This window comes from Crinia signifera, chromosome 3 (assembly GCF_055691185.1).
Source record: "Crinia signifera chromosome 3, ASM5569118v1, whole genome shotgun sequence".
In the NCBI taxonomy this organism is placed as follows: Eukaryota; Metazoa; Chordata; class Amphibia; order Anura; family Myobatrachidae; genus Crinia; species Crinia signifera.
Window position 1 is genome coordinate 254,436,515 of NC_139219.1, and position 26,180 is coordinate 254,462,694.

Here is a 26,180-nt window from a genome sequence, read left to right on the forward strand (position 1 = left end):
AGTTAACAGTCAACCATCATCGACTCTCAAGTCTACACAGTCTCTCTATGGCTCCCAGGCCATTCCCATCTTGACTCCCAGGCCGTCGACACCCATCTCAGCTCCCAGGCCATTGACACCCATCTCGGCTCCCAGGTCGACACAGACCCTTTCAGCTCCCAGGTCGACCGAGACCCTCTTGGCTCCCAGGCTGACAACAGACCCTCGACCCTCACGGCTCCCAAGCCATCGACATCTATCTCCAGCTCCCAGGCCGACACCGTCAACAGTTCCCAAGCCAAGAGTAAACCACAGACTCTAGTTCACCAGCACGCAGCCATCACTATCCATCCCTCAGTGATTGGCCAGTTAGGTGTAGGAACTCTGTCAGAGAGCCATGACCGGTCCACCAAATGCAGCAAAGTCCAAACCTCCTTGTGGGGGTCCCTGGTGAAAAACATCTGTGGGATTAGACTACGTGCCTCTGTCCAGAGTCACGTCAACTCAGAGGCGTACTTAGATATTATTAGGCCCCCATAGCAAAAGTTTGTAAGGGCCCCCTATTTAGCAACTGATGGTGATAAATGTATGTAAAACATATTAGTTAGACAGCAAAGATGGGCCCCCTTCACCTCTGGGCCTCATAGCAGCTGCACCCCTTGCACCTATGGATATTACACCCTTGTGTCAACTCCCCCACCTAGCTGTGTCCTCAGTGTCCAGTGCTCTATGAACTGTCCTTATCTCAAGCCTCCCGTGTTTCAGTTCCCTGACCCTTCCACTGGCTCACTGCTGTCGGGAACACCAGATACCCGAGCCCTGACATCAGCTTAGATTACAATGTCCATATGATACTGCAAGTTATACTACTAGCCTTATTTTACACATGTTGTAATGTTATACAGCAAAGTAATTTATAAAAACACACCCCTGTAGAGCAAGGGCTGTTTTGTGATAATAGGCTCCCAAATTTGCTTAAAATAGAGCCATCTATGGAGAACTGTGAAGGAAGGGGCCTGGGTGTTCCAAGCTGAACTGGCACGCAGGTGGAGCAGGTAACACCATCAGTGGCATGGTGTGCGTATTAAATGATCTAGGGAAGCACAAAATAAATACAAAAATAATCATGTAATAAAAAGCCTGTAATGAAACTAAAGTGACACATGGAATAAGTCAAACTAATCATTAGGGGACATCAAGTTAAAATAATAAATAAGTGTTTGTAAGTTGGAATTTGAAGTAACTATTTCTTACACAATGTACATTGTTATTGTCATGATAATGCTACAAACAAGGCACAACACCATTTCCCCAAAGTACTTTCATGACACAATTTCTAGCAGGTACAATTTTCAGAATAATTTAGCATAACTGCAATGCTGCACCTGCTCCCCATAAGAAGATGGTGCCTCCTCAGTTACAAGAGAATAGCTTTAAGTCTAAAAGCGCATGGCAGTGGCAGGTATACAGCAGTAAGAAGGTGAAATTATTATTATGTGGCGAGATTGTTAAGCAGTGGCAATCAAGGGCTCCACAGCCTTTTCGGTTGGGGGGGGGGGGGGGGGATATCATTTGATTTTGGCGCCCCTAAATCGCTGAACGTATGCATCTCAGGGGCACATGGACTTACCTGGCACATAACCTACCTAGTGACAGAGATATCCATTTATCTATCTACAGATGTGGCCGTCAGGAGCTTACCATCAAAACGGGTCACACGTGTTGACGCATCGCGATTGCAACTAGTTGCGTCCATGTGCGACCCGTTCACATTTTCATCTGAACACATTTGGAAATAGGGGGAGTTCAGGGCGTGCTGTAAGGGAAGGGGGTGGGAGGACAAAGTGAAGCTGACAAAGGGGAGTACAGAGGTGAGTTACATGTGAAGTGGGAGATGAGTAGGGTGGAGGACTAATCCCAGAGGTGGGGCTAGCCCACAGTAAACAGCCACACTCTGTAGGGGCTGGAGCTAGATTCAGGGTGATGGAGGGCACTAGAGACAGGCGGGGGCGGGGAAGGGGAGGGGGAGGAGCCAGAAAGGGTATTAACTATCTCTGACACTGCTGGTATTAACTGTAGATTGTAGCAGCAATTTACAGGATCCAAAACAGCATGGGTTTACTGGGGGAAGATCATGTCAAACAAATCTTATTGACTTTTTTGACTGGGTGATTAAAGTAATAGATCAAGGTGGGGATGTAGATGTAGCTTATCTAGCTTATCTGTCCCACATCACAGACTGTTAAATAAACTTAAAAGCTTGGGATTGGATTCTAAGATAGTTGAATGGATAAGAGCGTGGTTGCAGGACAGAAAACAGAGAGTTGTAGTAAATGGAGTACAGTCAAAGGAGGGAAAAATTACAAGTGGAGTACCCCAGGGATCTGTACTTGGATTGGTTAATTTTTAATATCTTTATTGGTGATATTGCAAATGGAATTGAGGGTAAAATGTGCCTTTTTGCAGATGACACAAAGGTATGCAACAGGGTAGACACACCAGGAGGGGTAAAACAAATGATTGAGGATCTAGGTAGATTAGAGGAATGGTCAAGAGCATGGCAAATACAGTTTAATGCCAAAAAATGCAAAATCATGCACTTGGGTCTCAGAAATCCAAAGACTAAATATAGTATAAATGGCACTATAATGGAAACTACTGAGGAAGAGAGGGATCTAGGTGTCACTATTTCAGGGGACTTAAAAGCAGGTAGGCATTGTAACAAAGCAATGAAGAAGGCAAGTCAGATGCTTGGTTGCATAGGGAGAGGTATCAGCAGTAGAAAGAAAGAAGTAATAATGCCACTGTATAGGTCATTGGTACGACCTCACCTAGAGTATTGTGTTCAGTTCTGGAGGCCATATCTCCACAAGGACATAAATACATTAGAGACTGTACAAAGAAGGGCAACTAAAATGGTGCATGGCCTACATCACAAAACGTACCAGGAAAGACTAAAAGATCTTAATATGTATACTTTAGAGCAGAGAAGGGAAAGGGGGGACATGATAGCAACTTTCAAATATATCAAGGGTTTTAACAAGGTACAGGTGGGAGACATTCTTCACAGGAAGAGGAGCAACAGAACACGAGGACATGCACTGAAACTAGAGGGAGGAAGATTCAGGGGAAATGTGAGGAAGAATTACTTCACAGAAAGAGTAGTAGATAAGTGGAATAGCCTCCCAACAGAGGTGGTAGACGCAAATACAGTAGTACAATTTAAACATACTTGGGATAAGCATATTGATATCCTTACAAAAAAAAATAAGGATCAAATATGGTTTGAGGTAACATGTTTAAAAAAGGGGCAGACTAGATGGGCCAAGTGGTTCTTATCTGCCGTCAAATTCTATGTTTCTATGTAGCTGCACTGTGCCCATCGACCCAATACTATGACTGGCACCTCTCAAATATTTTGAGGGGATAAGCCACCCCTTGCCCCCCCCCCCCTTTTCCAGCGCCTATGGCCGCAATAGATAAAGGTTAGTTGACAGGCAATTAAATGATACTGACATTAAATTATATTCACCTCATTCTCTACCCATCGATATATTTACAGATTAATTATACAGCAATTATCCTAGAGCAGAGGTAAAGTCACAGTGGGCTACATATGGGAGCTTAAGGTGCCCATCCACGTTGCGATCAGCAGCATGCAATGCGACGCGATGTGATGCATGCTCCCGTGGGCATCGCATCGCACAGTACAAAAAGTGTGCTGCACATACTTTTTGTACTGCCTGTGGATCGCATCGCATGCAAAACGCACGCGTGCGATCCGTCCGATAACGCATCGCATTGCACACTGCTTATCGCAACGTGTAAGGGCACCTTTAGATTAAGTAGAGGAGCATATGGTTTGGAACAATGGATCATCTAACTATCCCATCATTGGAGAAAGAGGTCACCTGTTGTTTCTAGAATTTTGATTGCTTGCTATAGTTTAATTAGATTAATAGATTTTAATTGAAACGGATGCAACGGTGACTGCAAAACATGATTCAGCCATTGCAACCAAATGGACATTTGGAAAAAGGAACCCCCAGTATTTGCACGGATAACCTTGCACCACATTTAATACATGCCCATCACATACTATTCATTGCAACCGTACAAAGTGTTCAAATTAATTGGGATTCAAATAACTTGGCACATTCAGTTATTGCAAAACTTTTTCCAATGAAGTACCTTTACTATTATAAATTCATAGAGAACAATATAATCTGGTGGCTGAATTCAGCATATCCATTAATTCATTACTTACGCCCGACTAATAGTCAGTCAATAATGCAATACTGAACTAGTGTTTACTTATCTCTGCCATGTTATGGGTTATGGCGCTGTGCCACACAAGATCCAGTGACCTTTCCTCACAGAAACACAGCACGATCGCTTATTCTGGTTTTAGACTGTGCAGCTACTACGTATAATAGCCTGAGAGGAATGAGTGGTAAACATTTAATTAACAGACTTATATTGATGCAGCTGAAGGCCCCGACTGACATAGTCCGCTTTTGGCAGGCTGTGCAACTGATTTATTTTTTCACATTTCTACTTTGAACTACATTAATGAGTGTGTTAAAATTAAAACTAAAAATGAATAGCATGTTCTGACCTTTCTGTTTTGGACTCGCTGTCAGCCTTGCTTTGTTCGTGCTTTTGGCTCAGACAGTGTAGTTCTTCTTGAAGGCGTTTCTCCCGCTCCACACTTTCCTGGTAAAAGCGCAACTCTTTTTCCAATGCCTTCAATTTATCTTCCAGAAGCTTAAATTCATGGAGTATTAGATAACTGACTCCGCAATACTTGCAAACAGTCTCATCACGAGGCATCTGAAACAACAGACCAACAATATTCACACCAGGCTGTAGTACATACTACTTTTGAAAAAGCATGTCAGGGAGATTGGTGGCACCTAGAAGCGTGGACGTGGACTGCTACATCTGAGAGACGGGTCATAAAAGGACTTAGATCGACACGTAGATGGGCCCCACAGCAATTACTAAAATCTATTTGTTGAAGAAAAGACACCGATACGTGTCAGGGATTGTTCATGTATTGTGTTTCACGAGTGGTTCCATATAAGTGGCTACGAGAAACCTTATTTAAAATGCATGTAGCCATAGGGATCATTGTGCTTTATAATCAATGCAAGGAAATGTCACTGATTATTCCATTTAAATGTAAATAACTCAGATTTCTTTGCATAATATGGGTGAGGCGCAATCAGGAAGATTTCTAGACTCTTCAGGAAGTCAGGGAGATTGCTTCTATTTTAGGTAGTCTCCTACGGAATGCAAGAGGGTAGGCAACTATGCTGTAGTGTCGTGCAACCTGTGAACCAGCCTGGTAAGCCACAGCTTTACGTGCTGGGTAATAAAACCATAGGAATCTGGTTACGGTCTAAAGGGGATATACTTACATTGGAAGTTCCCTATATTCTTATCTTTTGATGCTGGTCAAAGACCTATGGTATCAATTGTACAATTCGGATAAATTAAGCCACCAAAAAGCCTCCCTTAAATCGGGGCAGTTTGTGCTAGGTAGTGCACTTTTTCTGGGTCAAAAAAAAACTTTTTGGCATAGAAAAATGAAGACTGAGGTTATACTAGTAGGTTATACAAAAAACCCTAAAAAACGGAATCATACAGCAATTTTGTTTGCTCTAAAATATTGCAGTGTCTTGCCTAAATCACTCAGGATTTCTTTTTGCCCGGTATCTGTTCATTCCCGCCTTGTGGTCTTTAAGTTTGTCACTATTTCTGTCAAGGTTCTGTTGCACTTATATAAATAAGGCATAAACAAATAAATGCATTCTAAAAATTATAAACCTCACAGTCTCTGAATGAGCCAAGAAAAGAAAAAACGATACAGTTGTTATTTTGGTTTCCAATATTAATTTATATAATATTAGCGTAGACCAAGCACATAACAAATGGTTGAAAAACAAAGTAATAAGAATATGTAGTGTTAATAGACAGACAGCTAGGCTTCTAATCTATAGAAAAATAGGTAATTTCACACATTTTACATATAGGTCCAGTCAAATAGCAATGGGGAAAACTGTTTTGTGGGATACATTATCCAGATAAACAGGAATGCTGGTTTGGGACTCAGACAGTTTAATTATAGAAAGAGGATAATATTTTGTATCAGTAGTGTAGCGATGTGGTGATGGTATAGTTTGTATTTTGTATCAGTAGTGTAGTGATGTGGTGATGGCATAGTTTGTATTTTGTATCAGTAGTGTAGTGATGGTATAGTTTGTATTTTGTATCAGCAGTGTAGCGATGTGGTGATGGTATAGAATAGTTTGGAGGAACACTTGGTGTAGAGGAATTTATCATTGTGCATTGGAGAGGATCCCACACAGTTCGGATAAAACCCCGTAATCCAGTAAATTGGAGTAAGCATTGAATGCATATGAGACACAGAACTTGTTTAGACCTGGACAGACGAGTTGGAAAATGCCTTAACCCTTTGAGTGCCAAGTGAATTTATCAAAATAGGTGTGAAAATTGCCAAATAAACATTTTTATTCATCATACTGACCTGTAATGTTTACCTTATATAGGAAATATCTTTTTTGCGCAACTTTTTTATTTGAATTTATATAACAAATGTGAGCGACGCTGGTATTTTTAGCAGATATTTTGCACATCTCTCATGTTGGCACTCAAAGGATTCAAATACGATAAGGGATGCACGTTTATGTCCTTCTCTCACACTTGCATACTTTTTGAGTCTCTACTCAAGGAAATCCTAGAGGAGAGGTGTAATTCACATCACCATCAGCGCAACTATGGCAGCACAATTCCTAGTGAATCAAATCAAGGTCCTGCCTCACCAATTTCACTAAAAGGCACTCTCACACAGAATAATTTAATGAATCAAATGTTATTTTCATAAAAATGTGTAGACGCAGAACAATTTAGATATGATCAACTTAATATTCCAAGTGTACACTATATATATATATATATATATATATATATATATATATATATATATATATATATATATATATATATATATATATATATATATATATATATATATATATATATATATATATATATATATATAGTCCATGGGATCCCACTGTATGAAGTGGAAAGTGGAACATTGGCCTTGTAACAAATCAGTGTCACTTTGTTGTAAAATTCTAAATTGTTTTATTTCAACTTCTGCATTGAGTTATATTGTGTTTAATTACACTCCTTCATGCCCTGATGTTTCGGTCCTTTAATTTGGACCATTATCAAGGAGCTTTTATGATGAAACAACAGCAGACATCATGGTGAAAAATAAGCCCTGGGATGCAGGAACAGTGGCTTCCCAGGGCTTATTTTTTACCATTTGAATTTTACAACAAAGGGACATTGATTTGTTACAAGGCGAGTGTTCCACTTTCCACTTCATACAGTGGGATCCCATGAACTATTATTGTGGCTCATGTTAATGCATGTAACTCCTATTGGTACCACAAGGGGTGTGCAGTAGGTTTCCAGATGAACAAAAAGCATTATACAGGTATTTACAAACAAAGTGAACATTACATTTTTTTCAAAGTATTCGCCAGAGGAGTCTGTGCAAACTTGCATGCGCTGGTGAAGTAGCTGGACCAGTCTGATGCAGATATGTATTCTACATGTTGGATGAAGATCTCCACTACAGCTCCCGGTTACTCAAAACCATGTATCTTGCACTCAACCTTTTGCAGTCCAAAATTTTTTTTCTCCATTCAAACAGTCTGGTTTAAATGTTTAACTTCATTGTCATTTTTTTCTTTTATTCAAAAATGGCCTACGTTGAATGTTGAACGATGTTAATGTTCTTATTTTAAAGTGGCTCACCATTGGATCTGCTACTAGCGCTAGGGCTGTTGAGCCTGACTAGACGTTGGACTTGAAAGGGTTAATTTGTGGGAACACAAAGAAGTTGCAGGGGGCAAGCTGTGTACCTTATCTTGGATAATCAAGCTTCTGAATGCGTTCATGGACCAGAAAATCCACCACTTTCTTGGACTTGTGGGTATTGTGGTGATGGAGAAGGGCACCACAAGATTTATACCAGCCATCTCCAATATGCAAATTAGACCAGCGATCATGTGACAAGTTATCACTGTCACTTGACCACATCAATGTGAATATAAAGTATGTACAATTCCTCCTTAATAAATAATTATATGCAAATAAGTCTGTCTCCATATACATTTTTTTTTATTAAGAAACCATGGGAGATATATTGAATATGTTTTTAGGAATATTAAGGATATAACCATGTGTCTCTCAGCTGCAGTCAATCAGCAGCCATATTGGATAAGGGGTATATATATACTGATCCAAGAGAACCTTTCAGTCACCTTTGAAAAATCTAGTCTAACTGGTGAAACTCATCACAGATGCCTCATTTCAGCCTCTCCTTTGAATTGGGGCAAACCAATACCCACGGATCTACAACCATTTGCCTGTTGATTGTTACCTGGATCAGACCCCAGGACTCCAACTTGCACTTCCTGCACCACTGGCACTAACTCTATCTGCCAGAATTTCCAACACAATTGTGTTTCTCAGCTCCATTGGATTGGAGGTTATCTCTTACATATTTAGCCACATATGTCAATCAATCTGTGAGTGTGTATAACGCTGGGTGGAGTCAGTGAACTCCGCCTCCCGCCCAGCGTTATACACAGAGATGTGGCCTAATATATATAGGAGAGATATAGGGGGGCAGCGGGGCACAGCAGCATGTACAGTACATAGGGGCTGCTGAGTGTGCCGCCGGGTGCCCAGGATTAGGCTGCGGCCCTGGGAGGGGCCGGTTCCACTGTGCTGTCATTGGGCGACCGGGCCAGGGAAGGGACGGGTTTGAGGCTGTGATTGGCGGCCGGAGCCGCCCGCAAGCTCGCTCACCTCATGCCGACTACAAGCTGCTGGGCCCGGCCCAGGACACTTCACAAAGCGAATTAGGAGGTGCATGCTGCATGGAGCTCCATCACCCCCACTCCCACCTCCATCAGTGCGCTTCCTGCCCGCCAGCGGCTCCTGCCCCGGGAACCTGGCCAGCCCCGGCACATCATTCAGTACGCGCGCAGCATCACCTCGGAGCCCTACTCACCACCCTGCACACCCGCCCGCCATCCATGCCGCCCAGTGGGGTCTGCAACCCAGGAACATGGCAGCAGTCACTATGTAGGAGGAGGGGAGCTCCATCACCATCAACAGCTATCCCTGCCACCTACAGCCCCCTGCAAGACCACCCCTGGGTGCTCAGCGTCTCTGCATTCACTGCCCCCTGCTCCTACTATTGGGTATGTGATGCTTTGATGCTAAGGTCTGATGTTATTCCTTGCACATATAACAATAGGCAGTGTGTGCCACAATGCGTCCTGCAAGGAGGGGGGTTGTGTACATACCAGGGACCACGCCTCTCACCAATCCATGCCCACCCCACACCTAAAACAAACACAACTGCAGTACCCCCACACCACCACCCGCAGCACCCCCACATCCACCTGTAAAACACCACACCCGCCACTCCCCCTCCCACGCCACCCCTGCACACACCCGCTACACAACCACTCCTCCCACACCCACGCCCTCCTTGCATACAACCCTCACCCACATGCACCACCGTCACTCCCACCCACCACACTGCTGCACCCGCCACTCCACCATCCACAGCACCCCCACATCCACCTTTAAAACCCCACACCCACCCCTCCCATACTCGCGGTACACCCACACCTGCACCTCCCCCCCCAGGACACACCGTCCCAAACTATATTTCATGCTATAAAAGGTGTTCACATCTGAAGTGGGCAGAGACCCTCACGAAGGTGTGAAGAGCGCCCGTAGGGCACAATGAATCTCCTAGTACATTATACAGGTCTTAAAAGTCATTTATAGGAACAGGACAACTTCTCAATTCCCTTCCCCCCACAATCTATTTCAAAGTGAGATTGACATCATGGGCCAAATGTAATAGGGTGAGAGTTTCAGAAAGTGAGAGATTTTGGGAGAGTTTCCCCCTTTTTTTTAAAGCAGCAATCAATTACATTGCAAAACCAGGTTGATTTTGCCAGGTAATTGATTGCTGCTTTAAAAAACATGGGAAAACTCTCCCAAAATCTCTCACTTTCTGAAACTCTCACCCTATTACATTTGGCCCCATGTTTTGAAAAATACATCCTATAAAATTTATATTTTATTATCCCATTGTGTTTTAATTGCTCCTCAAACAAATCAGCATTGTGATCCTTTTTTTCTAGTGTTTGTTCCTATTAGTGGGAGTAACTCCCCCACCCAACACAGCAGCTTGGTAATTGAACCCCTTTCAGCGCCTGTACCTCCCCTAGAGGATTTTTATTTATAGGGTCCACTGAGCTGACTGTTGCTTGGTCTAGGAGTTGAAACTGTAGAACCAGGATTTATCGCCACTGATGATCTCACCGATGACAGACGTTGAGCAACCGCCATCAAACCTGGCCAGCATGTTGCGGCACCAAGTCCCCTGAGCCTCCTTCTGCTCTCAAGTCGGCTTATGGGGCACCCAGAGAGTAGGCCAAGCTTTGTGTGGAGTATCAAGCAGCTGGATCCTGATGAGATGCCTAGCATCTTCTCTAACTTGGCCCACCTGGCATCGACCTCAACTATGTTCCAGTGACCATCTCCTGTGCCGAAATTCCGCAAACCACTCAAATGCAGTGATCCTGGACAGTGCTTTCTCCTCAAATGCAAGTCAATACTCTCCTGCTGTTGCAGTCCACTCTTATAGTCATAGAAGATAATGGCTCTCCAGTGGCTTTTGTAGAGTTCCATAAGGAGTTTGCGAAGGAAGTGAATATGCTGCCTTCTTTTGTGTGCAGTGCTACATATACTGTATATGGTGCCTTGACATTTCACAAAAACTTCAGTCAAAGATTAGTTGCAGCCAGAAGGTCAGATTGTGTCTACTCTACTTATGCGCTGCAACATCCAGAAACTTATTGCACACCCCTCTTATTTCAATCTGATAGCATTGTCCAAATGTTGTGCGTTCAGATGTGGCATAAATCGTTCCCACAGAACAGAATGGCATGGCAAGTACATTTTGTGGCTTTTGCTGGCACTTTTAGTATAACTAAACAACTTTTCAGATGAGGTTTTCATAAATTGATAATTGAAACAGAAGCCAAACAGATTGAATATGAACGGTGTCATTTTAGGTCTACTTTTTTTCTGCAATAAAACTAAAGAAAACTATTTAATTAGAGACTTATGTAACATATCATACACTGAGAAAAAGCTTTTGTTGGGAAGCTGCTGTTTGTTCTCTTCTATCCTTATGCAGGTATTATACAATGCTTCTGGTCCCTGGATTGACCCTGAATTTAAAGCAAAAGTAGTTCTGCAATTTATTTGACTGTTGTTAGTGGAAAATACAAAGTGTACTCAGGAAACATTGATATATGATCTGCTATTCCGAAAACCAAAAAAAAAATGAATGCCGTGGCTTCCAACATGAACACCATTGTTGACATTATTGAAAATAGGGGACAACGTGAGCTGTTATGAGAGGTTATCACCAGAAGAACACTGTGTTCGTGCATGGCCACTTTTTTCAAATAAGAACACTTCTACTGAACTGTCCGTTCCAGAGTATATAATCCTACTTACCGCTCCAAAAGCTAAAATTAAGGTTAACACTATGCAGTCTTCAGTTCAGCGGTTTTCTTGCTACATTCCTGTAACCCGTGATTTACAGGCCTCATTGTGCAAAAGGACCTTCTTTTATTCATTGTGTATCCTCTATGTGACAACTGCTAGCATGCAGTAGGGCATAATTGGGCAGGGAAGTTGTACATTTTAAAATACTTATACTCAGAATGTGGCAGCACATCAGAACCAGCTGGCCCATTGTCAAGTGTCACTTTTTCATTTTGTTGGGTTTTTAAAAGTTTTTTCTTAAAATATCGAATGCCTATCTATACCCTGACGTCTGCTATGAAATTTTAGCCTAGTATTTCAACAATGCTTCTATGGGGTATGTTCAAATAAAAAAAAATGTGGATTAATTTGCTTTAATTATGAATAAAGGATTTGAGAAAGACGTTCTTAATAGACAGACGTTTATTAAACTATCCTAGTAGTGGACAAAACAATGTACACTCCAGTAGTCAGTCCCTAGATAGTAGCATGAAACAATTTGTGTTCTCTTATGGATCCAAAGAGATGCCCAAATAATTTTAACATAAGAAACAACAAGTTGTTCAATAATAATAATAATAATAATAATAATAAATAATGCCAAATGGTGCAAAGAGTATGGCACAAAAATTAAGTATGATCTAAGTGAAAATACCAATGCCAATTGTCAGTGTCACTTGCCAAAATAAAAAAGTCAACGACACGTAGTTTTGTTCAGTACGTTACCATTTGAATCTCTTCTGGTAATGGATGCATTGGAATATGCTTGTCCATGTCTTTAGGTTCTTCTGCCAGACAACCAGAAATCTACAGACCGGAGAGAAAAGAATCAGTACAGGCACACAATGTCCTCCCATTAAACCCAATAAGCAAGGACCCCAGAGAAAGGGCGCTTCCTTTCTGATCCAAGCGCTGGCAAGGACTCATTATTGCAGGGCATTTGTTTTTTTTGTTTAGGGTAGGATGAATATAATGCTGACAATATAGTGTTTATCCTATAATCCTGCAACTTTCAAAACCCATGCAGTTCCTCTTTCATGCTTTCTGCGGTGCTGCTCCCAGCACAGTCTGGACTGTATTTTAGTCATGAACAGACCAGAGTGTGGTTTAAGCACCACAGGAGGGAGCGACCCAATAATACACAGGCCTTTAGTTCAGTATAAGTAAATGTCACCAACTTTTAATCATGAATGCATTTCTATATTGGCTGCCTTAAACGTATATATGGTTGTATTAAGCAGGACAGTTTTATACCAAATAAAAGCACAGGTTTATGGCTTTACTGATCTGAAAACTCTGCCTGTAGTTTGTAATTTAAGAGTCTCCATTTTCTTTGTTTCGTTAGCACATTACTATATATATTTAGCTTGCAAAGTATTTCATTTTGTTTGGTCATGTATGATCAGAATATTTCTTCCATCTGTTTTTTGCTGTCAGTGCGGTTGCTATGCCGCTGTGATACTGACAACCAGTAATTACTATTTCCTGAAAGGGAACTCATAGGGTCAAAAATACAAGCATGCCTTTATACAGAATTTCTCATCAGTCCTAGTCCCTTGTGATGTGATATAATGATACAATGCAGCAATTTGTTTCCTTTAAATCCCTCGTGTTATACAAAATAATAGCTACCCAGGCATCGTGAGAGACTATTGTTGATTAAACTGGGAAATTTTTCTCCAGTTCATTCATTCATTTATATATATATATATTTATATATATATATTATATATATATATATATATATATATATATATATATATATATATATATATATATATATATATATATATATATATATATATATATATATATATATATATATATATATCCATTAAATTTTTACAGTAATACATTATTGATTTCCAATAACTTAAATGTATCTTATATGTAATAGAATCTACCTCTTTTTTTTGTTTGTTATAGCCCTTTTACACTGCAGCAACACCCCGGATCAGAGGCGGGTCAGAGGCGGTGTAAATGGGACACACCATCTCCCTTTACACGGGACTTCTACCCAGGTCCTGACCTAGGTAGAAAATGGCTAGGACCTGGGTAGAGGGCGGTGCAGAGCCGAATTTCCCATTAGGCACGTGAGGCACGTGCCTAGGGGCGGCACATGTTTGGGGGCGGCACTTGGATGCCTGTGATAGTACTGTCAGCCCAAAATGTACCAATAACTGCAAAATATCCACTGTACTGTACTGTATTCCATCTTAAGTAGAGTGCAAATGGATAGGACATGCAGATACTGCCCCTATAAACTGTCCTACTTAGTAAACATTATTGTTGTGCCTAGGGGCGCCCTCATCCCTAAATCCGCCCCTGGGGCGGTGTAAATGGGTACGCCGGGTCATCCAACCCGGCTCCCATTTACATCAATGAGGGACCTACAACCTGCAGACCGCAGTGACTGCAGGTTGGATGGGGGGGGGGGGGGGGGCACACACAGCCTGCGCTGCTGTCTGCTACACTCTGCAGACAACAGCAGCGGAGGAGGTGAATCGATGCCTGTGTGCGGCATCCATTCACCTCCCGGACAAGGGCTGGGGCTGCACGGGGGCTAGGGACAGCCCAGCAGATTACCTTAGTGCTGGGCTTGCTCCCAGCGCAGCAGTACGGGTCCCGGTGGCGGCGATCGGCGCTCGGAAATGACACCATCTCCAAGTGGCGGCGGGGGGCTGCGGGCGGTGTAAAAGGGAGCAAACGCCGGGTCGCACCCGGCTTGAAGCAGGGATCAAAAACCCGGGTGCGACCCGGTGTTTTTAGTGTAAAAGGGGTATTAGAGACATAATATATGGTACATAAAAAAATATACTAATTCTTATAATTGTAGGGGAAGATGTATCAAGCTTTGAGCAGAGCGGAAAAGTTGCAAAAAGCTATTTCTGAGCATCTACAGTCATTTATCCACCACAGTGTTCAAAATGACAAATGCTGATTTGGACAACTTTTTCCCCCTCCAAGGCTAGATACATCTCCCCTAGTGATAAACATGAAAACACTGCAGTAGCAGCAATGTGATGAGAAAAACTGCTCTTCTCGGGAAATCAGTCCAGCAGATACATGGTTTTACACGTTTCCCGTCTAAAGGAATAATCACCATGGTTACAGCAGACATTGACAGAATGCCAATGTCTCCTTGTACTTTGGGAAAATCAATTTATATTGTCACGCATCTAACAGAGTTCCTAGGCTTAAACTCAGAGACCTAGCAAGTAAGGAAAATACTAGATATGCCACAGTGTTAAGGATTCTAAAAAATATGATCTGTTCTTGAAAAAAATATAGAGGGTACACACGGTGAGATATGCACTATTTTTCTATTCGAAATTGGATGCACATTGAATGCTTTTAGCAGCATTTGATGCAGATTCGATCCCAATGAGCGTTCGCATTTAGTGTAAATTGAAAATAAAAATAGTCTTACCAGGCAAGACAGTATAGTAAAAATCAAAACAAAATCGAATCGAATGGCATATTGAATAGAAATCCACATCGAACCGTGTGTACCCACTAATAGAGGAATACAACAAACAAACCAACAACATGACTGGAATAACAACAAAATGTGCTGCAATCCTATACACTACAGATTACAAAAAAAAAAAAAAAAAACAAGAGAGAAACACCTTTGATAAAACTGCCAGGAGCGGCGAAACGCGTCAGTGGTGTTTGCCCACCCTCCACTTACCCACTTGGGATTGCAGTCCGGACCAGCCCTACAGGATTGGACCTTCCTGATTATCCTCTTTCCATCTGGGAGGCCTTTGAACTTATCCTCTGGTGCACCAGTGTGTCTCCCTCCTGCTATACAAGACCCACCTATCCTTCAATTTGCCAGTGGACTTCAGTTATTTGTGCCAACTCTGGGCAGGCCACTTGGACTTATGGACGGTGTCTCTACAAGTATCTCATCATCTATCCAGGAGTTGTAACTATCCTATTCTGTTTACAAAAATTTGGGCCTACTAGGAACGGACTCTCCCTCTATATTTGCTGCTTAATCATGGATATGGGCAATGTTTGCAATCAATTGTTTAGCCTGCTATGGTTTTAGAATATGTATTAACTTTGATGTGTTATTAATAAATATTTGTACAGATCATTTTATTTTAATTAATTCATTTTCTGGGCTAATATCCCATAGAGCACTGGTATCCCTTTCTTTTTCTCTTGTGTACCCAACTAGACAGGTCTCACTAACCTGTTTTTTAGCAGCTGTTGAGAAAGCCACTCACACCAAGTGCTCCCCCTAGTTTTCTCCTCCATCTAGGGTTGGTACTAGATTTTTTTACTCTTTTTGTGATACAATAAAACTACTGAAATATATATATATAAAATATATAAAATTGAGTACAGAAATAAAGTGGCCGTATCGCAGATCTCTCCAAGTGAGTGTATAAAACAGGTAAATGAAGTGTAGGCATTAAGGAGTCTGGCAATTAAGGGGCTGATACAATTAGGCTCTGTCCCTGATGTTGGGGGCCTGCACAAGTGCAAACCCCCGCAGCAAGTGCCTTCAGTGACAAGCAGGGGGTGTTCCGACGGGCCCACCCAGCCAGAGGCGTACCTAGATATTCATAGGCCCCATAGCAAACATTTGTAAGAGCCCCCTATATAGCAACTGATGGTGATAAATGTATGTAAAACATAATACTTACACAGCAAATATGGGCCCCCTTCAGCTCCGGGCCCCATAGCAGCTGCACCTCCTGCACCTATGGTAGTTACGCCCTTGCACCCAGCGTTTCATGGGCGTGCATTATAAAAGTATAGATTTACATTTATCTGCGGAGGGAGAAAAAAAATCATTCGATTGTGAGCGATCACCGAATGATTTTTCCTCTATGCTACCTCATGCAAGTGGATGTGCAAGTGTACGCAACCGCTCACATGGTAGAAGGAATTCGAAAAGCAGGGCGGGGGGGGGGGGGCGTGCGTTCAGGGCGACATTTACCTGTTCACTAGGCAGCAAATATAAGCAGCATAGCAAGCAGGTCTGAATTTCCCCGGTCTGCTAGACAGAGTAACCACTGATGTAATCTGTGACGTTGGAGAGGTATTTTTCAGGAAGTTTTTAAAAATAGTACAATTAAGAGACAGTCTTCTAGATGGTTAAGGAGCATTCTATAGTCCGCTGAGAACATTTCCTATAGTGAACACCAGTAAATCTATATTCATTAAAGGAAGTAAAAATCTTAATATTGTTTATTAGCAACCCAGAACAAAAGCTGCATAGTACAGTTGTACAGGGAATAGTGAGTACGGTCTGGCAACAAACAAACCTGTAAATCCTCAAATAAATATATATATAATGAAAACCAATTTGGTTACTGTTAAGGAGACATGATTTCCCCTGAAAGTGGAGCCAGATGAAAATGGTTAATTAAATGAGTTTGTTCCTTTAACACTGCAGCCTATCCGTGATCATGACCAAGGTCCAATTCTGGGACATACAACCCAGGTTGTTATACTGTATATCCTGAGGTTTGTGCTTGCTTCCCTGCCTTAGATGCAAGCTGGTGGGGCAAAAGGCATAGCCATGTCAAAGAAGGGACTGTAGCTACGCCCTCCCAAGAGAATAACATCTTTGTTAATCCTTTCCTGTCCACACACAAACACCATTACACACCATCACACATGGGCAATTTCCAACATGTGCCATGTTTTGCCCACACAATAAATTTGGTGGTGCAACATTTCCTTAAAAGTGTCAGGAGCGTGCAGGAGATGCTTGCAGTGGCCCACAAAATTGCGGGACACTTTCACCATTCTGCCACTGCCTGCCGAAAACTGCTGAACCTGCCCTGCCATCACCTCAAACAAGAGGTTGTGACCACTGGCGGCTCCTGCACTTAGGGCAGTATTCAATGAGAAAAATTATCCGTGTTTTATGGAGAATTTTTGCTTTTTTCGCCTTGGACGGAGCATTTTGCTCTCCAAAAGTGAACCACCCTATTCAATGTGAAATATTCGCCGTCTTTCTAAGTGATTTTCGCCGTCCCTCTCCGTGTAGAAATTCTCCATCTTTTGATGGAGAGCTGGAATGTGAACTTTTAAACTAAAAGGTTTTTTTTTTTTAATTTTGGTGTAAAAAAATCAGGTTTTTTTTTCTGTGAAGGGGCATGTTATTTTTATTCATGTGCTTATAGCACATGAATATATATTTAATAAAAAAAAAAAAAAAATTTTTACACAGTGCAGCCAGCAGGGGGCCGAAGCGGTCGAGCCGCTCATTAGATATTCATATATTCACTGCACCCGATCGTTAATATGCACGATCGGGTGCAGTGAATACTGGGTCCCCCGCTGGCTATAGGGGTGGGCAGCCTGTGCTGCCTGGGTCCCGGGGAGCCCTCCTCCCCTCTACATTCCTCTGGAGCAGCCAGGGAGACTTTAATCTCTCTGGCTGCTTCCGTCCCCCGGCTCCCTGAAAGCTCCCTGCCGCGGACGCTCGTCCGCTGCAGGGGTTAAGACTTCCTGCGAGTGGCGGCGAGTCTTAAATACATTGAATAGTGGGAGCAGGAGGCTCCGGAACAGGGAGAGTGCATGGCGAGAGAAAAAATCTCTCGCCATGCACAGAGAATTTTTTTCATTGAATACTGCCCTTAGACTTAAGGGGGGCTGCAATTTCCTGGGTACTGCTCATTGCAGACAGTCATTAATTATTTGCAGGTTATTAGTTTGATTTGCGCTGTACAAGTGTTTGTATGCATTTACTGTAAATAAATGATGTACTCATATGCACATAAACACAGGTACAGAGCAAAATACACACGTTTAATAACTTTAATATTAATTAAAGAGCACAAAATGATACGCTTAATAAAGATCTACACACAAATATTATTTAAATAAAATAAACTTCCATGCACCTCTCTGGTGCAATCCATACCTTCCTTCAGCTGCATCACACTGAGTGACTCACTGAAGTCTGGGCATGCTCACTGCAGAGGATTTGCTTCTGGGCTGCACAGACAGCAGCCCATGGAAGCACTGTAGCTCTGGAGATTTGCACAGAATGGCTTCCTGCTGGAAAGCTATTGCTGTCATCGCTCTATGTACTGGCAGCCCAAGACAGGGCCGGTAACAGAAATCTTAGGGCCCTGTACTCTGATATTTCTGGGGTCCCCCACATAATCTCAAACCCACACAACCCTCTTCTCTATGTACCAATAAATGTATTGCCAAATAGAAGACACTGGATTACTAGAAAAGAGCCGGGGATGTCAGGGATTCCCGTCATCTGTTTGTCTGTGGCGACTGGGCTCACTAGCAGTCAGGGCACTAAGCTTGCGGCCATAGGCCTGCACAGCACATTTCATTAGATGGTGCACCATCAAACAAAAGGGTTGTGTCCAGCACCACCTATTGGGCGTGCCTAACATCGTCCAATGGGTTTGTCTACCATCATCTATTGGCGCTCGCTACAATATAAAACGTCTCTCAGCCGCACCATAATCTTCGGCCTATTTCAATTTTAATATTCTAATTACTCTGTGTAACAGTATGTGCAAATAAAGTCACAACCATATATGGATGCCGCAGGTATGTAGTGATATGGCTCACTTCAGGTGGGGACTTGGCTTCTCCAACTGACCCGTCGTGCTCTGCCTCCATCTCCTGCTGTGACAAGAGGGCACTAGGCAGGGCCAGGGCAGGAGGCAGCCATAGCACAGGGAGGAGCAGGTTTCATAATGGGGCCGCGCATGTGCAGTAAGGTCCGTGCACAGTGCAGCCAGGAGACAACAGACTCAGCCTCCAAGTGCTGAGCGTCTGCTGCTGTCTGCTGCAGTGTATGCGCGGACATTCACAGACACTAACTCAGAGGTGGAACAAGCGAGTTGTGGGCCCAGGTGCAAAGTATGGTTTGCCTCCCCCCCCCCCCCCCCCCCCCCAACCCACACAAAAAAACTATTAGTGTCCATTACACATTATGCCAAACACAGCAATGCCCATTACGCCAAACACAGAAATGCCCATTACGCCAAACACAGCAATGCCCATTACACATTATGCCAAACACAGCAATGCCCATAATGCCCCACAGAATGCCCCAGTAGTGACACAAACATAATGCCCCTGCTAAAACAAAATTCATAATATCCCCCATAGGGCACATACATAATGCTCCCCATAGTGCTAAATCCATAATGCCCCCCATAGTGCCACACACATAACACCCCCTGCAGTGCCACACACATAGCGCCCCCCACAGTGCTACTAACATAACGCCCCCTTAGTGCCAAATCCATATTACCCCATAGTGCCACATCCATTCCATAATGCACCTGTTGCAGCCCGGTGGAGGGGGGCGGAGATCCTGCAGAAGGGCGGTGGAAGGGTGACCACGGAGATCCTTCGGTGGGGCGGAGGGGAGATGGAGCTCCCGCGGCCAGGTGACAGGAGGACGTCATGTACTATAGATCCCTCCGCAGCTGTACAGACGCAGCTCCCGTGAGTCGTGACCAGGCGGAGGGGGGACGTCACGGAGCTCATGCGGCCGTGCGGAGGGTGATGCTCCCACGGCCGGGCAGAGGCAGGGACAGAACTGCTGGTGCTAAGCAGTCTCTCCCTGATGGGGCCCGCGGCGGCCGCATTTAAACATTTTTTTTTTTTTTAACGGAACCAGAGGCAGGGTGGCACATTAACTGCTTGGGCCCCTGCACTCACTAGTCTCCTCTCAGGCGGATGCACACACAGTCGGACCGATCAAGGGGCAGCACACTGTGTGCACACTGCACACAGTCCACAGATACTGGCGGGGAGCACGCTCAAATGGCACAGTAGACGGGGTCACAGCTTACAGATGGGCCCCCGGCCGCAGCCGGACTCTGGGGCCCTTCGGATCGCCGGGGCCCGTCACACATGTCCCCCTTGACCCCCCCTGTCGCCGGCCCTGGAGCACCGGAGCTCTGGTGCTGTCTGTCCTTGTCTCTGGTGTTGGGATTTTGACTAGAGGGGCTGCAGCCCTATAGCAGGAGCCTCCTCTGGTTGTGACGCACTGAAACTCCACCTTCTATATGCTGCAGAGGACAGAGGAGCAGTAAAAGGCTATTCAAGCGTACACAGCCACCTATGACATAGGCAAAGGAGCAGGAATGCACCTGACTCAAACGCAGTGGAGGCGGATTTCCGTGTTGTACAAGGTTCTCCAGCCATTTGAACTTGCCACATGTGAAGTCAGTTCCGACACTGCCAGCTTGAGTCAGGTCATTCCCCTGATCAGGCTGTTGCAGAACCAGCTGGAGAAAGTGAAGAAGGATTTAAAGCACTGCAATTCCGCAAAGCATGTTGCTCTTGTGACTGAAGCCCTTCCTGTGACTGCGAGCAAACAGCTCAAACTTCCTACCCGACCCGCTGGTGGTGATGCAGGACAGGCAGGAGCAAGTTTGGAAAAGTTTGCAGGCACGACTCCACCCTCGCTACGCCCCTGTCTGCAATCCCTATTCCAATGTGTGACACCTTGTCTCCTCTTCTACCCTCATCCCAGTTGTGACCACCCGCCACCCCCGTACCACACATCCACTGTGTTTTAAACCTTTTACCACCCTCTAAATCCTACCTCTCATAGGTGCCAATTAATGTTTTTGCTGGTGGGTGTTCAAGCCAAAAATATAGAGGAGTGGCTTCATGGGGAAGGGGCGTGGCCTCAAAATAATACCAATTTATATTACACAGCACAATTCAAATGACGGCAACAGAGTTCCCCTTTTTACACATTACAGCAGCAGAGTCCTCCTTTTTACACATTACGGCCAAATACATAAATGCCCCGACAGTGCCAAGTACATAAATGCCTCCACAATGCCAAGCACATAAATGCTCCCACAGTGCCAAATACATAAATGCCCCCACAGTGCAGGTACATAAGTGCTACTCAGCACGCCCTACTCAGTCACACAGCACGCCCTACTCAGCCGTACAGCATGCCCAGATCACGCACATGCTGGCCGGCCCACATCCGCATATTACTCCGCAGACAGAATACACTCTTCCTGCCATCCTGGCATACTATTTGACAGTTGGCGGGTCCGGTGATGTGAGTGCTGCAGCCGCAAATTAGCAAGTTAATACAGCGGCCCAGTAGCGGGACTCGGACCCGTGGGTGCTCATCAATTTCCGTGGGTGCTCGAGCCTTTACGCACCCACAGAATCGGCACCTATGCTACCTCTGTGTGTGACCCCTCCCCCCTCATCCCTGGTTTGTGACCCCCTGAATCCCCTACCCTGTGTATGACACCTTCTCACCCCTACCCCCCTATTCCCCAGTGTGACCCCTTTTCCACCTTCCTCTGTGTGTGATCCCCCTGTAGCCAACTACCCATGTGTGTGTAACCTTGTACCCCATACATCCTTCTGTGGGACCCCCTGCCGCTGTGTGTGCATTTAGACAACATGTACTTTCCAAACATACCCCTCTCATATATGATATTATGTACCCTCCTACTCCTGTTTAAATGTTTTTGTGACACCATTTATCCCAACACTACCCATGTGTGTGTCACCCTGTACAAAGGGGGGGCTTTTCAAATTTTGCTATGGGGCCCAGAGAGTTCTAGTTACGCCCCTGGATTACCATGTAATAAATGTTATTTTATTTTTACAGTACATGAACATTCTTGAATGCACATGATAAATCATCAAGAGAGGCAAGGGCTTGGTAGAAGGTTTAGCCTGCTCAAGTCTTACTACAGTCACTAGTGGTAGAAGGACCTGTAGCATAGAATATGAAGTGAGCCTTATACACGTATAGTTTGCTTCAATGAGAGAAACAATTGCTGACAACTAGATAAATATTACTTGTGAACTCTATGAATGCACACACTACATATGCTATACATGAATGCATTCCTCCGCTCCTAGACTCTGGCTTCTGTACACGGACATCTGAGGCCAGATAATACAGCCGATAGACCCCAGAGCAGATATAGTGTATATTGTGAGACGCAAATGACCAGGCTGCTGTGCAGTGTGATTGTGTGGCGGACGCACATACCCTGGTGTCTAGGCTCGGGCCCAGCAGCTGTGTACAGGAACAGTCCGGTAAGAGCAGCACGTGTTTATCTTACCGAGGAAGCGGCGTCTCAGGTATCCATGGCAGCGCGGTGTGACCCTAGACACCTTCCTTACAGGAACGCCCTCTATGCACTGGGCGTGAGCTGCTTGGCGGAAGTGTGAACATGTGACACAGTGGTTGGCGGAAGAAAACTGATTAGAGATATCTGGCCTATGTGATTGTAGTCCCACAGCAATTTAAGAAGAGCCGTCAGCCGCTTAACTCCGGTGTGACTGCGTAGTGCGTACTACTGTGTGCAGTCGGGAAAGCACTGGTTACAGTAATATCATCCCGGTACTGAACGCTTCATTCGTTATGGCAACATGTATTGTGCAAAGTGATAAATAAGGAATATTACATTAGCATGATTTTGAAGAAAAGATGTGTGTTTTATATTATGCTTCCTGCCCTGAAATTCGTGAACTGATAAATGCTAAAATTAAGTGGGACCGTAGGAGAGCGAGGCAGTGGCTGGCCAGCCCAGTACTGAGGTTTTATACTGGTTTCTGATAGTAAAAAAAGTAAAAAGTGAGCAGATAAGATTGAGGGCTTTCTTTATTAATATTTCCCATGGCCTTGCAGATACCTGTATAATCCAACCAGCCAAATAATTGGCACTTAATAATGCACATGTCAAACTAAATGGAATTGGAAATAAAAACATTTCAATATGGACAATAAGTGTTCATATATATACCCTCTAGGATTGGAATCAATGGATATAGTTAAAAGTATCACATAATAGTATCAAATGCATAATCTAAACTTTGTTTTGTTTCATATATTTTCTTTTCTTAGAGAGCTGGCATACCACTTTCCCAATGGCTGCTGTTGTACACTTGATTTAAGCAAAGCAATATTAGGTACAGAGACACAAACAATCTTTATTCTCAGCCAAATGCTTGACTGGTTGTGATGAAAATCTGTTCATGTATAAAATTAAATTACAATCAACCATTTGTTCCAAAACACAGGAATACAGATAGATAGTAATTCAGAAAAATTAGTTAAATCAAATGGCTTTAACAAACTTTTCGTTCCGTTAACATCCATTTTCCATGCTTATACTACCACTTTCATTGCTTTTACTAGCAATGCTACTACGCATGCATGATATTAGGTCACATGTAAATTGAGAGCCAGAAGAGGTAGAGCATTCCTAAGCGAGCTAGCACCATGGCCCTTATTTAGATCTGATTACAGTACAAATTTGTTCTCAAAATGGGCAAAACCATGTGCACTGAAGGTGGGGCAGATGTAACATGTGCAGAGTTACATTTGGGTGGGGTGCGTTGAAACTGAAATCTAAATTGCAGTGTACAAGTAATGCAGCTAGTATTTACCCTGCACAGAAACAAAATAACTCACATTAATCTCTCTCTATACATGTCACATCTGCCCCACCTGCAGTGCACATGGTTTTGCCCATTTTGAGAACAAATTTATACTGCAATTTAGATCTGAATAAGGGCCCATGACCATGGTACATGATAGCAACTTGATCCCCTTCGAAGAGAGGACCTTTCTCACAATGCTCTGTGTCCATGTCTACCTGGAGGGGGAATATAAAAGTGTGACGCACAAAAGCGAGCCATCGTGTCAGCAGCATGACGAGCATCCGATCCAGCTGAGGTAAAAGTAAATAACCTACAGCAAACTAAATTCTAGACAAAATACAAAATGCTGTAAGGGCATATAACCACTTCCGTCCTCACCTTATGTCACATCATGGTCCTTTCCACAAAGGGGAAAATAGTCGAGAACACTGCTGATCTAACTAGATTTATAATGCATGCATGATCTACGTCGCTTGGCGATAGCGACACACGGGGCAGCTCATCACTATTACTATGGCCCCTACACACGGAGAGATGTAGGGAAATTTTCTAAGCAATCTAGTCAAATTAACACAGATTGCTTAGAAAATGTCCCAAAAAAGTGTGTAGACCCCATACGTCTTTCTGCACATGTTACACTTACACCACCTGCAGTGCAGCATGGTTTTGCCAAGAAGAGAAAGATTTTGCTTTGCGATCACTACTGAATTACCCCATTTGGTTAACAGGTGAGAATTGTTTTGCATAAGCAAATAAAAAAGGTTGCTGTATCACAGCCAAAGCTAAGGGTGGTTCTGGTCGGCTGTGTGTGGATCATTAGGTCGACAAGCATAAGGTTGACAGTCAAAACGTTGATCACTATTGGTTAAAAGGGAGAAGGTTAACAAAGGAAAAAGTTGACATGGCCAAAGGTTCAACACAAGCAAAAGATTGACATGGAAAAGGGTCGACATGAGTTTTTCAGGCTTTTCTTGGTGTCTATGGCAACATGGACACCGTACCGAATCCCCTCGCTTGACCATGCTTCGGCACTGTGTCTCAATGCGCTCGGAACACTATTACAGTATATTCTCCATCTGCACTCGCTGGGGTGGCAAAGTATGAACAAGTTTAAAAAATAATTCATTGGCAAACTCATGTCAAACTTTTTTCTCTGTTGACCCTAATAACCACATACCGTTCTGATCATCCACCAATCCAATGGCAGGGTAAGATAAACTATGCAAAATAGCCCAACACCCCCATTGTTCCCTCTACATAAAACATTTTGGTACTTGTGTAGTTTCACGGCGCCACCGCGCACACAGTCTGTTTCAGAAACTTGGCAGCCTGCCAGAGTCTCTGTTTAACTGTGCGCGTGCCGCTCTAGCTGTTATCCTAGCTGTTCTCAGCGCTACGTTACCAGCAGCGGCGTAACTATAGCACCGCAGCCCCCGCCACCGCGGGGCCGCTGTGCATGCGGTGCTATAGTTACACACCCCCCCCCCCCCCAATCCCCTGCAGACTTACCTATCTCGCTGGTCCCGTCGGCTCCGTTCTTCTGCTGAGGACCACCACAAAATGGCCGCCCCCATATAGCACACAGTTCTCTGAAACTGTCTGCTGTATGGGGGCGACCATTTTGTGGTGGTCCTCAGCAGAAGAAGAACGGAGCCGCTGGGACCAGCGCGATAGGTAAGGCTGCAGGGGATTGGGGGTTGCATGGGCGGCGGGGGATTGGGGGTGCTTGGCGGGGGGGGCACCCCCCCTAACGGCAGGGGGGCACCCAAAACTTAGTTACGCCACTGGTTACCAGCATGGCGTGTGCGCGTGCCACTCTAGCTGTTCTCATTGCAGCGCTACGCTATCAGCGTAGCGTAATGTACACGCTACAATTGAGACGCTTTAGCGTCTGAATTCCGAGTCCTTGCAAGCCGCTAAGAAGGGGGTTATCTGTGCACTGTGCAAAACACTCATAAACCTGTTCACAATGCTGTTATGTCGACTAGTGTCATTGTGAACAGGTTTAGGAGTGTTTTGAACAGTGCACCCCTATGTACCCCTACACCCTACCAAATTCAGATGCATTAACGTCTGAATCCAGATAACCCCCTTCTTAGCGGCTTGCAAGG

General features: G+C 44.0%; 1 protein-coding gene across 3 annotated transcripts in view; it reads right to left on the reverse strand.

Annotated features, from left to right (window-relative positions):
- LEKR1 (leucine, glutamate and lysine rich 1) overlaps window positions 1-22,947 on the reverse strand; it is a 128,994-nt gene extending 106,047 nt beyond the window's left edge. Inside the window, exons 1-3 of one of the 3 annotated variants that reach the window (XM_083177888.1) lie at window positions 22,673-22,947; window positions 12,397-12,477; window positions 4,598-4,812 (exon numbers count right to left, since the gene is read on the reverse strand). In XM_083177888.1, the coding sequence (XP_083034014.1) occupies window positions 4,598-4,812; window positions 12,397-12,444 (263 nt within the window). In that variant the 5' untranslated portion in view covers window positions 12,445-12,477; window positions 22,673-22,947. The remainder of the gene's footprint in view (window positions 1-4,597; window positions 4,813-12,396; window positions 12,478-22,672) is intronic. The other 2 variants (XM_083177887.1, XM_083177886.1) reach the window with 2 other exon arrangements.
- Between the last annotated feature and the right edge of the window lie 3,233 nt (window positions 22,948-26,180).